This window comes from Sus scrofa, chromosome 3, assembly GCF_000003025.6.
Source record: "Sus scrofa isolate TJ Tabasco breed Duroc chromosome 3, Sscrofa11.1, whole genome shotgun sequence".
Lineage (NCBI taxonomy): Eukaryota > Metazoa > Chordata > Mammalia > Artiodactyla > Suidae > Sus > Sus scrofa.
The window spans coordinates 26,365,675-26,379,733 of record NC_010445.4 but is presented as its reverse complement, the minus strand read 5'-3'; the positions used below and the strand labels follow the sequence as shown (position 1 = coordinate 26,379,733).

The following is a 14,059-nucleotide window of genomic DNA, read 5'->3' as shown; positions in this document are numbered from 1 at the left end:
GGCTCTGGTGTAGGCCGGTGGCTACAGCTCCGATTAGACCCCTAGCCTGGGAATCTCCATATGCCGCAAGAGCGGCCGAAGAAATAGCGAAAAGACAAAAAAAAAAAAAAAAAGAATCACCACTACCTAATTCTGGAACATCCATCACCCCCAAAAGAAACCCATATCCATTAGCAGTTACTCCCCATTCCCCACGTCTCTTGCAGCCCTAGGCAACCACTAGACTATTTTCTGTCTTAGGATTTGCCTGATCTGGACATTTCATATACATGGAGTCCTGCAATATTATACGGCTTTTAGTGTCTGGCTCCCTTCACTTAGCATATTTTCAAAAAAAAATCATTGTAAAATATACGTAACATTTACCATCTTAAACCATTTTCATGTGTACAGCTCAGTGGCATTAAGCACATTGAGGAGTTTCCACCATGGCTCAGTGGAAAGGGAATCTGACTAGCATCCACGAGGCTTCACTCAGTGGGTTAAGGATCTGGCATTACCGTGAGCTGTGGTGTATGTAGGTCGTAGATGCAGCTTGGATCTGGTGTTGCTGTGGCTGTGGTGTAGGTTGGTGGCTGCAGCTCTGATTCCACCCCTAGCCTGGGAACCTCCATGTGCTACGGGTGTGGCCCTAAAAAGACAAACAAACCCCAAAACAAACCAAAAAAGCACGCTGACATGGTTCACAACCATCACACCATCCATCTCCAGCACTACTTCCCTCTTCCTGCACTGAAACTCTGTAACCAAACACCATCTTTTTAAGGTTTCTCACTTTTTTTCCTTTGCTTTTGTGGGGGGGCTGTACCGTGGCATATGGAGGTTTGCAGGCTAGGGGTCCAATCGGAGACACAGCTGCCAGCCTGCACCACAGCCACAGCAAAACCAGATCCAAGACCTGTTTGCAAGTGCCTCAATTACAGCGGGTATCAGTACTTCATTCCTTCTTATGGATGAATACGATTCCATTGTATGGACAGACCACGCGTGTTTATCCATTCATCAGCTGACGGACACCTGGGTCATTTCCACTTTCTGGCTATTACGAATAATGTTGCTATGAATATTCATATACACATTTATTTGAACATATGTTTTCATTTCTTTGGGGTTTATACCTAGAAGAGAAGTTACTGTCTCATGGAAATTCTATGTATGACTGTCTGAGGAAACGCAGACTGTTTTTCAAAGGAGTTGCACCATTTTACTTTCCACCCGCAGGGTATAAGGATTCCCATTTCTCCACATCCTCACCAGCACTTATTTTCTGTCTTTTTGACTGTAGCCATCTTAGCGGGCGTGAAGTTGTATCTCACTGAAGTTTTCTATAATGACTAATGATGGCCAATGTTTTTTCCAAGTGCTTCTTGGCCATCAATTTGTATATCTTCTTTGGAGACATGTCCATTCCAATCCTTTGCCTATTTTTCTTTCTTTTTCTTTTTTTTTTTTTTTTCTCTCTTGCTTTTTACGGCAGGATCCACAGCATACGCAAGTTCCCGGGCTAGGGCTTCAATCGGAGCTACTGCTGCCGGCCTACACCACAGCCACAGCAAAGCGGGATCCTTAACCCACTGAGCGAGGCCAGGGATTGAACCCGCATCCTCATGGATACTAGTCTGGTTCATAACCCACTGAGCCACAACGGGAACTTCCTTTTGCCTATTTTTAATTAGGCTATTTGTTTTATAGTTGAGTTGTAAGAGCTCTTGGTATGTTCTAGATAGAAATCTGTTACCAGATACATGATTTGAAAATATTTCCTCCTGCTCTGTTGGTTGTCTTCTCACTTTCATGATAGTATTCTTCCAAGAACAAATTTTATTTTGATGAAATCCAATTTATCTATTTTTTCTTTCATTGCTTGTGCTTTTTGGTGTCATATGTAGAAAATTGCTGCCTAATCTAAGGTCACACAGATTAACCCTTCTGTTTTCTTTAGATTTAGCATTTAGATTTTTCGTCGGTTTTGAGTTAATTTTTGTATTATGCTGTGAAGTACATATCTAAATTCATTCTTTTGCATGTGGATTCATATGCAAAAATCCAGCCTACATATATTTTTTTAATCATAAGCAAGTAATGGAGAGAATGACTTTCCTTTGCTTTCCTGGTAGCATTTTTTTCTTTTTTTCCTCCCTGTCCCCACCTCCCCATTCCCTGCCAGCTAAAAGATTTTGAATTTTATAGCAAAATAATTTGACAGACCCGGGGTCCAGGCACTCAACGCAGCTTGGTAGCATCTTTTCAATAAATCTCCACTGAATTTTCTGAGTCACACAGAGAAGTAGTTTTGAATTACTAGTTATGTGAAAATGACTTTTCTAACAAGGGAGAGCAATTTCTTCATTCAATTCCATTGACACCTATTTACTGAGCACCTGTTATGTGCCAGTGATTAAAACAAAGATTCCTGCCCTATCCGGCTTACATTCTTGCAGGGAGAGACAGACAAGAAACATAACAAGTAAGTACATTATATAATTTGCTAGAAGGCAGGAAGCACTGTGGGGGAAAGTACAGAACAGAGCCAGGAGGTGGGGCATGTGGTGGGGTAGGATTTGCAATTTTGAAAAAAGGACACCAAAGTAGGTGACATTTGAGGGAATTCCTGCTGTGGTACAATGGAAATGAATCCAACTAGTATCCATGAGGATGCGGGTTCGATCCCTGACCTCGCTCAGTGGGTTGGGGATCTGGCGTTGCCATGAGCGGTGGTGTAGGTCACAGACGAAGCTTGGATTCCGAGTTGCTGTGGCTGTGGTATAGGACGGCAGCTATAGTTCTGATTCGACCCCCTAACCTGGGAACTTCCACATTGCCATGGGTGCAGCTCTAAAAAACAAAACAAAACAAAAAAAAGGATATTTGAGCAAAAACCTCAGGAGTTGGTGAAGGATTTGACCATACAGGTATCTGGGGAAAAGGATTCTAGGCAGAGGGAAAAGGATTCTAGGCAGAGGAAACAGCCATTGCAAAGTCCACAAGGCAGGAGTGTGCCTGGCATTTCAAGGAATGGGAAGGGAGTTGGTGGGGCCGGATCAGTGAGGAAGGGGCAGTGGTCACAGAAGACCAGATCACGGAGGGTCTTAGAAAGCATTTTAGAGACTGTGACTTTTATTCTGGGATAACTGGGAAAAGCCACTGGGAAGTTCTGAGCTGAGCGGTATGGTGGTCCGATTTATGGATCAAAGGATCACCTGGTTGCTGGGCTGAGAATGGATGGGGGAGGATGAGGGTAAAGCTGGAAGAATAGTTAGGGGGCTTCTAAAAGAATCCAGGTGAGATATGGGGGTTGGAGGGACCTGAGTGGCATCGGCTGAGACTGTGAAGATGAGCCTGAAGGGCGTCCCAGTTGATGAGAGTGTAACAGAGCCAAGCATCAAAGGCGACTGTAGAGCTTTTGGCCTGAGGACCAGAAGATAGAGATGTCATCCCCTGTGAGAGGGGGCCATGGAGGAAGCAGGACTGGAGGAGGGGAGGCAAGGAACTCAGCTCGGGATGTGTGGAGCTCGGGATTTTCTTGTCTTCCAAGTAAGTGGAGGGTCTTGTAGGCAGATAGAAATGAAAATAATACACAGAAATCTTCTGCATTTCTACACACCAACAATGAAAGTTCAGAAAGAGAAATTAAGGAAACAATTCCATTTACCATCAGAGCAAAGAGAATAAAATACCTAGGAATAAACCTACCTAAAGAGGCAAAAGACCTTACTCTGAAAACCATCAGACACTGATGAAAGAAATCGAAGCGGACACAAACAAATGGAAAGATATACCATGCTCTTGGGTTAAAAAAAGCAATATGGCAACAACAAAAAGGAGTTCCCGTCGTGGCTCAGTGGTTAATGAACCTGACTGGCATCCACGAGGACGCAGGTTCGATCCCTGGCCTCGTTCAGTGGGTTAAGAATCTGGCATTGCCGTGAGCTGTGGTATAGGTCACAGATATGACTCGGATCCTGTGTTGCTGTGGCCCTGGCTTAGGCTGGTGGCTACAGCTCCAATTGGACCCCTAGCCTGGGAACCTCCATATGCCGCGGATGTGTCCCTAGAAAGACAGAGGAAAAAAAAAATCAATATGGTCAAAATGACTTTATTAGGAAATCTACAGATTCAGGACAATCCCTATCACAGCAGCAATGGCATTTTTCACAGAACCAGAGCAAACAAATTTTTAAAATTTGTATGGAAATATAAAAGACCCTGAATAGCCAAGGCAATCCTGAGCAAGAAAAATGGAGCTGGAGCAATCAGGCTCCCTGACTTCAGACTATACTACAAGCTACGGTCATCAGGGAGTTCCCGTCTGGCGCAGTGGTTAACGAAACTGACTAGGAACCATGAGGTTGCGGGTTCGATCCCTGCCCTTGCTCAGTGGGTTGACGATCCCAAGTTGCCGTGAGCTGTGGTGTAGGTTGCAGACGTGGCTCGGATCCCACATTGCTGTGGCTCTGGCATAGGCTGGCAGCTACAGCTCCGATTGGACCCCTAGCCTGGGAACCTCCATATGCTGTGGGAGCGGCCCAAGAAATGGCAAAAAGACAAAAAAAAAAAGCTACAGTCATCAAAACAGTAAGGAACTGGCACGAAAACAGAAATATAGATCAGTGGAACAGGACAGAAAGCCAGAAATAAACCCACACACCTATGGCCAATTAATCTGTGACAAAGGAGGAAAGAATATACAACAGAGAAAAGATAGTCTCTTCAGCAAGTGGTGCTGGGAAAACTGTACAGCTCCATGTAAAAGAATGAAATGAGAACACTAACACCATACACAGAAATAAACTCAAAATGGATGAAAGACCAAAATTTAAGACTGGATACTGTACAACTCTTAGAGGAAACCACAGGCAGAACACTCAGACGTAAAGCGCCGCAGTGTCTTTTTGGGGCCAGGGAGCAAACCTGTGTCCTCATGGATACTAGTCGGGTTGTTACCACTGACCTACAGCAGGATCTCCTCCCATGTTTAATTTATTGCAATTATTGTCAGAAGAATGATTTCACTCCATCATATTCACATTGTATAGGAAAAAAGCAATGTAGAAGACGAATCCAAACTATCCCATGTCACTGTGCTTCAAAACCGGACCCTTTGAGGCGAGTCACCCCATCACAAGGAGCAGGTTAAACACAGGGTGCGGGGTGGCAGGCAAAGACCCAGTAACAAGGCTCTTTGCCATAAGCAGCTCACCGCCTAGTCCAGGGTTCCTAGCTTGGACTCACCCTGGAGTCACACGGGAGCTTTTAAAACCATTCCGATCCTTGGCCCCACCCTGATGAACTCAGAATTTTTAGTTCACAATCTGAAAAATTCTAAAAAGCTCCAAAGGACATTCTAGTGGGCAGCCAAGAAGAACCACTGATCTAGGTTTTTTCAGAAGTTATTTAAAAATTTGCAAATCATAGAAATTTCAACAAAGCATGAAAATTATAGCCCATTTTGGTCCAGTCTGGGGAGCAGACCTAAAGGAAAGGATTATAATTCAACTTCATAAATAACCCACAATTTAGAATATTCTCTGACAGAAGTAACCTGCCTTGGACTCACAATTCACCACAGAAACAAAGTCAGTCTTCTTTGCTGATGGGCTCCACAGTCTCGCGGTGCCACACTTAAAACATTACCATGTTTGAAGATTCCTGTTTCTTTCTTTGTCTTTTCCAATGGCCGCACCCGCAGCATATGGAGGTTCCCAGGCTAGGAGTCTAGTCGGAGCTGTAGCTGCAGACCTACACCACAGCTCACGGCAACGCCGGATCCTTAACCCACTGAGCAAGGCCAGGGAACAAACCTGCAACCTCATGGTTCCTAGTTGGATTTGTTAACCACTGCACCATGACAGGAACTCCTTCTGTTACTTTCTTAATGATTCGTTCATTTTTTTTTTTTTTTTTAAGTCCCATTCTGGGTGTTGGCTGGGTTCGAGTCCCAGCCTATGGGTTCAAGTCCCAGTGTGAGTTGTGTGGCTTCACCTTAATGATTCATTCTTGACACTTTAGGAAAAAATTCATTACAGCCCAAACAAGGACTGGCTTTATTTTCTGTAATCTTAACACACCTGGTGAAACGTCAGCCTTATAGCCATAAAGCAGCACAGAAAAAAATCAACACTGGAGAGCTTTTTTTTTTTTTTTTTTTAATGAAAAAAACCTCTCATAGTTTAATAGCAAATTCACAGAACAATGATCGTATGTTTCCTTTTCTGCCCATGTCACTCGTTAAATTACTCTCATTTATACACAGGGAAAAGTGGACACAATTTAAAATCTTTCTGATAAATATATCGCCACACTGCATCCGGCCTGAATAACGCTCTTCAGAACGGTGTACCCTGGAGCCTGTTAAAAACAACAACGATTAGCAAACAGGAGAAACACATCCTCTGTTCACATTCAGCTGTAAACGTACAGGATGTCATGGCAGGGTTGGGACTTCTCTGGGTAAGTACTAACATCTAAGAAACGATGTTAAAGAAAAATAAACTATCTGAAAGAAAAAAGGAAACCTATTCAAAAGACTGGAATGCCTCGGCTGCAGCCAAAACATGTGAACCACCCGCTTTCTCACCGGAAAGGGGGAAAGTGCTGGGAAAAGGATAAGGAAGAGAGAAATAAGATTCCTGGTCGGGAGCGAGGCATTTGCTTGCTTTCTGTCAAGCAGGATGTTGGTTCTCTTTTTTGGACCATCATTTTTAAATCCATCTTTCTGGAAACAGAAAACTGCCCGTCCCTCAACCTTCCAGACAAGACACCACTGCAAGCAAACAGGGAAAGTGGGTCCCCACCAGCTCTGCGCCGTGTTCCAGGCCTATGTCATGGTGCTCAAGCTCTTCATCCCGAAACTTCCTTATCACCTGGTTTAATACAAAGAAATGGGAGCAAGTCAGCCTTCTAACTCCCTGCTGCTGTGAGTTACTCTAGAGGCTAAAGCCTCGAGTTACGTCCAGGACACAGGTAGGCAAACTTTTCCTACAAAGGGACAGACTCAGTAACGCAAGCTTTTGGGGCTGGAAGGGCCCTGTCACAACTCAAGTCTGCCACCGCAGAGGGGACAGCAGTCACGGACAGGGAGACAAATGAGTGCAGCTGTGTTCCCACAAAACCTTATTTACAGCAACCAGTGGTTAACCAGTGGCCACAGTTTACAAACCGACTTAGGCTTTAAAAAACAAACGGTTTCCGTATTTCCTGTAGAAAATTTCTGAGGCTCTTCACTCATTTATGTAATTATTATTCTGAGAACATTCACTTATTTCATCTGAAGCGTTTGTGCTCACAGTACTTGCTCAGAATCCATCAATGATCTGGAAGTGGGAGAGAATACAGGTCTGGGCTCAGGAAGACACGGGGTCTTGGTCCCAGCTCTGCCGGGGCAGGTGACAGGGCACAGGGCTTCAGCTGCCTCGGTTTGCCTGCCTGCCCTGGACTGCGAAGGCAGCCCCAGCCCCTAAGTGTCTATCTTGTTCCTCTTCCCAAACTACCCATCTGCCCTTCTCCCGCACCAGCCTACTCCAGGGCACCGTCAAATACCTGAAGCAGCTCCTCGTATTTGGCAGGATCCTCCTCCATCAGCCTCCGGATCTGGTTGTTGTAGTGGTGCGCTATGGACTCTTCCACAGCCACGGTGCAGGCCATGGCGCCCTCCTTCCCCAGCAGGGCGGTTCCTGCGCCTGGAAGTGTCAGATCCAGACGGTAAAGCCTGGGACTGACACCACTGGAGATGGAGATCAGGTCAGGTCAAGGTCTGTCACCTTGGCACCGCGGGCTCTGGGGCTGGAGAATTCCTTGTTATGAGGGGACGTCCTGAACACTGGAGGATGCTTAACATCCCTGGCACCCACCCACTAGGTGCCCGTGGCATCCATCCCCAGTTGTGACAACTGAAAATGTCTTAGATGTGGCAAAGGTCCTTAGGAGCAACTTGCTACCCTTGAAAGCCATGGTTTTAGGAGGTACCAGGTCATGGTGTTAAAAAAAAACCCCAAAAAACCCCACCCTGAATCACATAGTAAGGATGGTTTTTCTTCTTTTTTGTTTATTTAATTTCTGGAGCATACCCATTGCATGAGGAAGTTCCTAGGCCAGGGACTGAACCCGTGCCACAGCAGTGACAATGCCAGATCCTGAACCTGCTGAGCCACAAGGGGACTCCTGTTCCTTTCTTTCAATGCTCTAACCTTCTGATTACGGCAGGAGTGAGTTTTCACTTGGGGTGAGTGTGTCTTTGATTCTTCTATGCCACTGACTCTCCCTTTTTAAGAGCAAGCAGATCTCAGATTTGGAACCGTCACCAGGGAACATCATTTGCTGCAACTCTGAGCTTTTCTCCCCACTGCTGTGTTTATTTTCACTGCAACCAACTTAGAAAAGTACTGACTTTAAGATGCTGTCTTAAATAAAGCTAAGCAAAATAAGGGCCAATTTAACTTTAGAAAAATATAAAGTAAATTGAAAAAGGTTGAAAAGAACTGTAGAAGTCGTTATTTAATGATTCAATCCTCCCAGATCCCTAAGCTCCCAGAAGCTCTTCTGGACAAATGCGTACCCAGTGCAAATCCCACCACGTTCCAAAAGGGCATCAGAACGGTCGGCCGCACCCTGAAGGCAACCATCAACTCATTGAACTTTTTTAAGTGGTCCTTTTCTTGATCCCACATTTTCTGTAAGAAACATAAAGACATGTAAGCAGTCCCAGGAGGAAGCAAAAAGGAAAAAATGATGAGAACTGCTACTTCTCCCCTCCCCTGGAATCATCATCGAAGAAAAAAGTGTAAACATCAGACTATGGAGAAGAGTGACAGCAAACCAAGGGAACTGCCTGTCATCTCAATTCCAGAGAAGCAGCCCTGAACCACAGTTCTGGCAGAGGCCCCTGCAATCCATAACACACATTCGAGGATAAGGGTCTACGGCCGTGAGAAATGAGATGTTTAGTCTATTTCAAAACTAAGAGGACAGGATATTACCTTTTCTCTTTTTTAAATTTCTTTTAATTTTTGTCTTTTTAGGGCCACATCCCCAACATGGAGGTTCCCAGGCTAGGGGTCGAATTGGAGCTGTAGCCGCCAGCCTAGACCACAGCTACAGCAACGCCAGATCCGAGCTGTGTCTGCGACCTACGCCACAGCTCAGAGCAATGCCGGATCCTTAACCCACTGAACAAGACTAGGGATCGAACCTGTGTCCTCATGGATACTAGTCAGATTTGTTTCCACTGAGCCAGGAAGGAAAGTCCAGGATATTACCTTTTATGTACTTTCCTTTCAGCAGCCAGAAACCTAAGTATCATTTACATCAAAGACAAAGGGGAGAACGGCAGTCAGAGACTGCACTAACAGAGCCCGTCCTGTAGTTAGGAGCTGTCAAATAGCTTTATGTACGGAATCCATCTACACAGTGGCCTTGGAAAGGACAAACTATCATTACCCCCATTATACAGATGAGGAAAGTGAGGCACAGAGATGTTAAGTAACTTGCCCAAGCACTTGGAGCGGGCAACTTAACTTGTGCTGAGTGTCTATTACATGCCAGGTGTGGTGTTAGTTGCTCGACGCCAGTTCTTTTTTTTTTTTTTTTTTTGGTCTTTTTAGGGCCACACCATGGCATATGGAGGTTCCCAGGCTAGGAGTTGAATGGGAGCTACAGCCTACACCACAGCCACACCAGATCTGAGCCTTGTCTGCAACATATACCATAGCTCACGGCAACACTGGATCCTTAACCCACTGAGTGAGGCCAGGGATCGAACCTGCATCCTCATGGATGCTAGTCAGATTCGTTTCCCCTAAGCCCCAACGAGAACTCCACCAGTTCATTTATTCTTCATCAAAACCCAATGAGCTGTTAGCAGCTCATTTTGCAGACACAGAAATGGAGACCCAGAGAAGTCACGTGACTCCCCCAAGGTCACACAGGTAGGAGGTGGGAGAGAGCCATCAAGTGAACCCTGGTCCGTGTGACTAGTAAGCCCAGGCCCGTCCACCTGCCTTTCAGTATAAAGTATAAAACATTTTCACTGGGCTCCAAAAGGGGCGGGATCATAACGTTTTAGCGACTGGTGCTTTCACCTAATGCAATGACCCTCAACCCTTTTTTACTGCCCCCCCCATGAAATTTTAATACTGCAGATATACTATATATCTGTTTATATACTAAATGTCTGGCGGTGCTTTATAAATAAAAATAACAGGTTTTTTTACTCCTTCACCCCCACCTCCATAACTGATTTTTGCTCTCTTGGGGACAACAGTACCTCCCTTGAGAAGGCATGACCCAGTGTGACATGTTAAGGACAGAGATAAAGAAATGCGCACCTGAATGGCCGGCCCGATGCTTGTCCGGCCCAGGACGGCCATCTGCCCAGCATAGATGCGGTTTGCTCCATATTCACCTGCGTGATCCACCCGGATTATTCGATCCACAGCTGCCCAATTGATATTGTCTAAGGTCATTCCTGAACTCCAAAATCTGGCACTGATTCTTCTTCCATAGGCTGCAATGCAAGTGTTTGTTCCCTATTACTCTCAGGTAAACTCCAGATGGATTCTTTCACAGACTGTGGTGTATTAACATAACTTGAAAAGAATTAGAAACTTTTTTTTTTGGTCTTTTGAGGGCCACACCCGTGGAACATGGAGGTTCCCAGGCTAGGGGTCTAATCAGAGCTCCAGCTGCCGGCCTACACCACAGCCACAGCAACGCCGGATCCTTAACCCACTGAGCGAGGCCAGGGATTGAACCCACATCCTCATGGTTCCTAGTCAGATTTGTTTCTGCTGCACCACGATGGGAACTCCAGAAACTTCAATTACTTTACAATGGCAGTGTATGTTAAATGTGGGGATTTTTTGGCCCCACCCATGCCCAAGGCATGCAGAAATTCCTGAGCTAGGGATGGCATCCACACTACAGCAGTCGGCAGTGACAACATGGATCCTTGAACCACTAAGCCACTTGGGAACGCCTTAAATGTTTTGCAATAACTTGGATAAAAGATACATATAATCCAAAGGTGTAAAGTAGAACATGAAAGCCCCCTTCTCACCTCCAACCCTCTGAAGTTACCATTACTGGACATTTTGTTATACATCCTTCCAGATGTGCATCTTTGATTTTTTTTGGCCCTCATACAGATTACACATTCAAAAAATTATTTCTGTTCAATAGAGTTGTAGAAGGAGGATTGCTATATCAATGGATATGCATTTATTAAAATGTCCACCAAAACTCTAATCCAAAAAGATGCATGTGGGAGTCCCCATCACGGCTCAGCGGTAATGAAGCCAACTAGTAACCATGAAGATGTGGGTTCGATCCCTGGCCTCACTCAGTGGGTTAAGGATCCGGTGGTACTCATGAGCTGCAGTGCAGGTTGCAGATGCAGCTCATATCTGGCATTGCTGTGGATGTGGTGTAGGCCGGCAGCTGCAGCCCCAATTAGACCCCTAGCCTGGGAAGTTCCATATACCACAGGTGTGGCCCTAAAAAGACAAAATATATACATACATATATATAAACATACACACATACATGCACATGCACCTCTATGTTCATAGCAGCACTATTTTCAACAGCTGAGACATGAAAAAACTCAATGTCCATTGCCAGAGGAATAGATAAAGATGTAGTACATATATACCATGGAATATTACTCAGCCATTAAAAAGTGAAATAATGCCATTTGCAGCAACATGAATGGATTTAGAGATTATCATGTAAGTGAAGTCAGAAAGAGAGGCAGATCATATGCTTGCACTTACATACAAAATCTAAAATGTGACACAAATGAACTTATTTAAGAAACAGACTCACAGACAGAAAACAAACCTATAGTTACCAAAGGGGAAAGGGGCTGGGGGAGGGATAAATTGGGAGTTTGGGATTAACATATACACTCTAGTATATATAAGACAGATAACCAATGATAACCTACTGTATAGCACAGGGAACTATATTCAATATTTTGTAATAACCTATAAGGGAAAAGAATCTGAAATATAGATACGTGTATAAGATATAGTTGGTTTACAGCGTTGTGTTAATTTCAGATATACAGCAAATTGAATCGCTTTGCTGTACACCGGAAACTAACACAACGCTGTAAACCAACTAAACTTCCAATTTTAAAAATTTCAAATTAAAAAAAACAGAAAATACATATCCTATCTCTAACACAGACCTTAGACAATTTGGAATTGCCATTTCTTACATATAAAATTAGGACCAATCAGGTTATTTTCTTTTTAAGGGAAAACACAATAATAAAACCTTTCTTACTGAGTTATCATGGAGACAAAATGAGATACAGGAAGCAAAGTAGCTTTATAAATGAAAAAGAATCACAACATTATAAATCAATACTTTTAAAAATGGAAAAAAAGAAGAAGAATTCTGTCATTGGCTCAACAACAGAGCATTAAAATTCATGTTCAACAATCCTCTGGGTTTTGCCTGCACTCACACACTTAAAAATAAAACTGAGGCTCACTGCTAGAAGCTCTCAAATGCATCATTTTATATTCGTGTTTTCCCAAAATGTGAAACACATATCAACGATGTGTGACTTCAAATGGTTTATGGGACGATCTTAAGTGGCTATGCACATGCATTAAATAACACTCATGTTATTTAGTTATTCTCTTCCAATCCTTTTGCTTTCATCAACGAGGCTGTAAAGGTGACATAACTTGAACACTTCCTAACGCTTGTTAACCTCCCATTCTTACCAGAAAGACAGGTTCAAGCCTTGGTAGGCAGCAGTATCTAATACAACAACTTGTGTTCAGCGTATTTATTTTTTTTACAAGTACTTTACTTGGGACGTGCGATCCTGGTTCTCCGCTTACCGTAAAGATAGGGTTTCCGTGAAATCATTTAATTTAAAAACAGAACACGGTTTAATTTTTTAAAAAGTGATAAAAAATACAAGTGGTACTGCGATAATGCAACCATCCTGAAGGTGGTAGACGAATGACTTAACTTCCAGAAAACGACCTCACAATTTTGAGGCCGCTGGGACGAAATGAGGAGAGGAGCCAGGATCCAAGCCCAAGTCTCTCTCGATGCTCCACCAATTTCGTGCTTCTCAAAATATGCAAATGCATACGAAGCATTCGAAGGGCTAGTTAAAATACAGACATGGCGACTCAGTAGGTCAGGCGAGGGACCTGAGAAACCGCATTTCTACCAAGCTCCCTTGGGGAGCTGGGAAGAAGCCGACGCTGCGGATTATGGGAATACACCCACCCATGGGACGCTAAATTTTCAAGGTCGCCAACTTTGCTCAGCCTGGAACGCCGACCACACCTGCAGTGACGTCAGAGAACAGGTGTGCAATTAGGTCATTCCCCCAACCCGCTAACCCGGAACCGGCACCACAGAGCGTCACATCAGAAAACCACTCTCTTCCCGCCCAGCGGGCCGGCGACACATTACAAGCCTAGCCCTGCTTTTCCGCTCGCGCTCGGTCGCAGTCCCGTGACGTATAAACGTCTACGCCGTGACCTCTCCGACCCAAACCTCAGGAGAAAAGTTCATTGCTCGCCAGCCCAGCGCGGGGCAGCCATCGCTCTCACACTTTACCTGAAAGGGGCCGCGGGGCCCCCGTGCGCGGAAGCCACAAGCAGCGAGCCGCCACTGCCCCGGCGTAGCTCATGGCCCCGCAACAGGGTACCCACTCCTTGAATAGTGAGCCCAACTTGCCCTCGGCACTGACTGATGACGTACAGCTGGCGTAAGGCAGATGCAGCCCGCCTCTGCGTAGGTGGAAACGCCCCTAAGCGCCCAGCTTCCACTCGATTGGTTGGGAGTGTCAAATGGAAAGATCCTATTGGATCTGACCATTATCAATCACTCAGGAGCCCGGTGAAGGGTTGCCATGGAGATGAGAACGCTAAATTGTTCTTTAGAAGATAGCGACAGGATTACTACCTAACCTCCGTTCCTGGGAAAGAGGACCGTGAGGGAATTATTTACTGGCATAGCCATCATATTTTATGCTTTACCAGCATAGGAGACTTTTCTCTATTTGTAGCCTTTATCCACTTCCAGA

The 14,059-nt window shown here is 44.7% G+C and overlaps 1 protein-coding gene across 3 annotated transcripts; it reads right to left on the bottom strand.

Annotated features, from left to right (window-relative positions):
- On the bottom strand, window positions 6,130-13,728 carry COQ7 (coenzyme Q7, hydroxylase). 3 transcript variants are annotated; one of them, XM_021086541.1, is made up of 6 exons: window positions 13,591-13,728; window positions 10,323-10,501; window positions 8,555-8,669; window positions 7,540-7,679; window positions 6,795-6,863; window positions 6,130-6,348 (listed from the first exon to the last, which is right to left on the bottom strand). In XM_021086541.1, exons 1-6 carry the CDS (start codon window positions 13,661-13,663, stop codon window positions 6,271-6,273), a joined length of 654 nt encoding a protein of 217 aa, XP_020942200.1. In that variant the 5' UTR covers window positions 13,664-13,728; the 3' UTR covers window positions 6,130-6,270. The 3 variants fall into 3 exon arrangements, with proteins under 3 accessions (XP_020942200.1, XP_020942202.1, XP_020942201.1); XM_021086543.1 differs by lacking the exon at window positions 13,591-13,728 and adding an exon at window positions 13,255-13,478; XM_021086542.1 differs by lacking the exon at window positions 13,591-13,728 and adding an exon at window positions 12,855-12,879.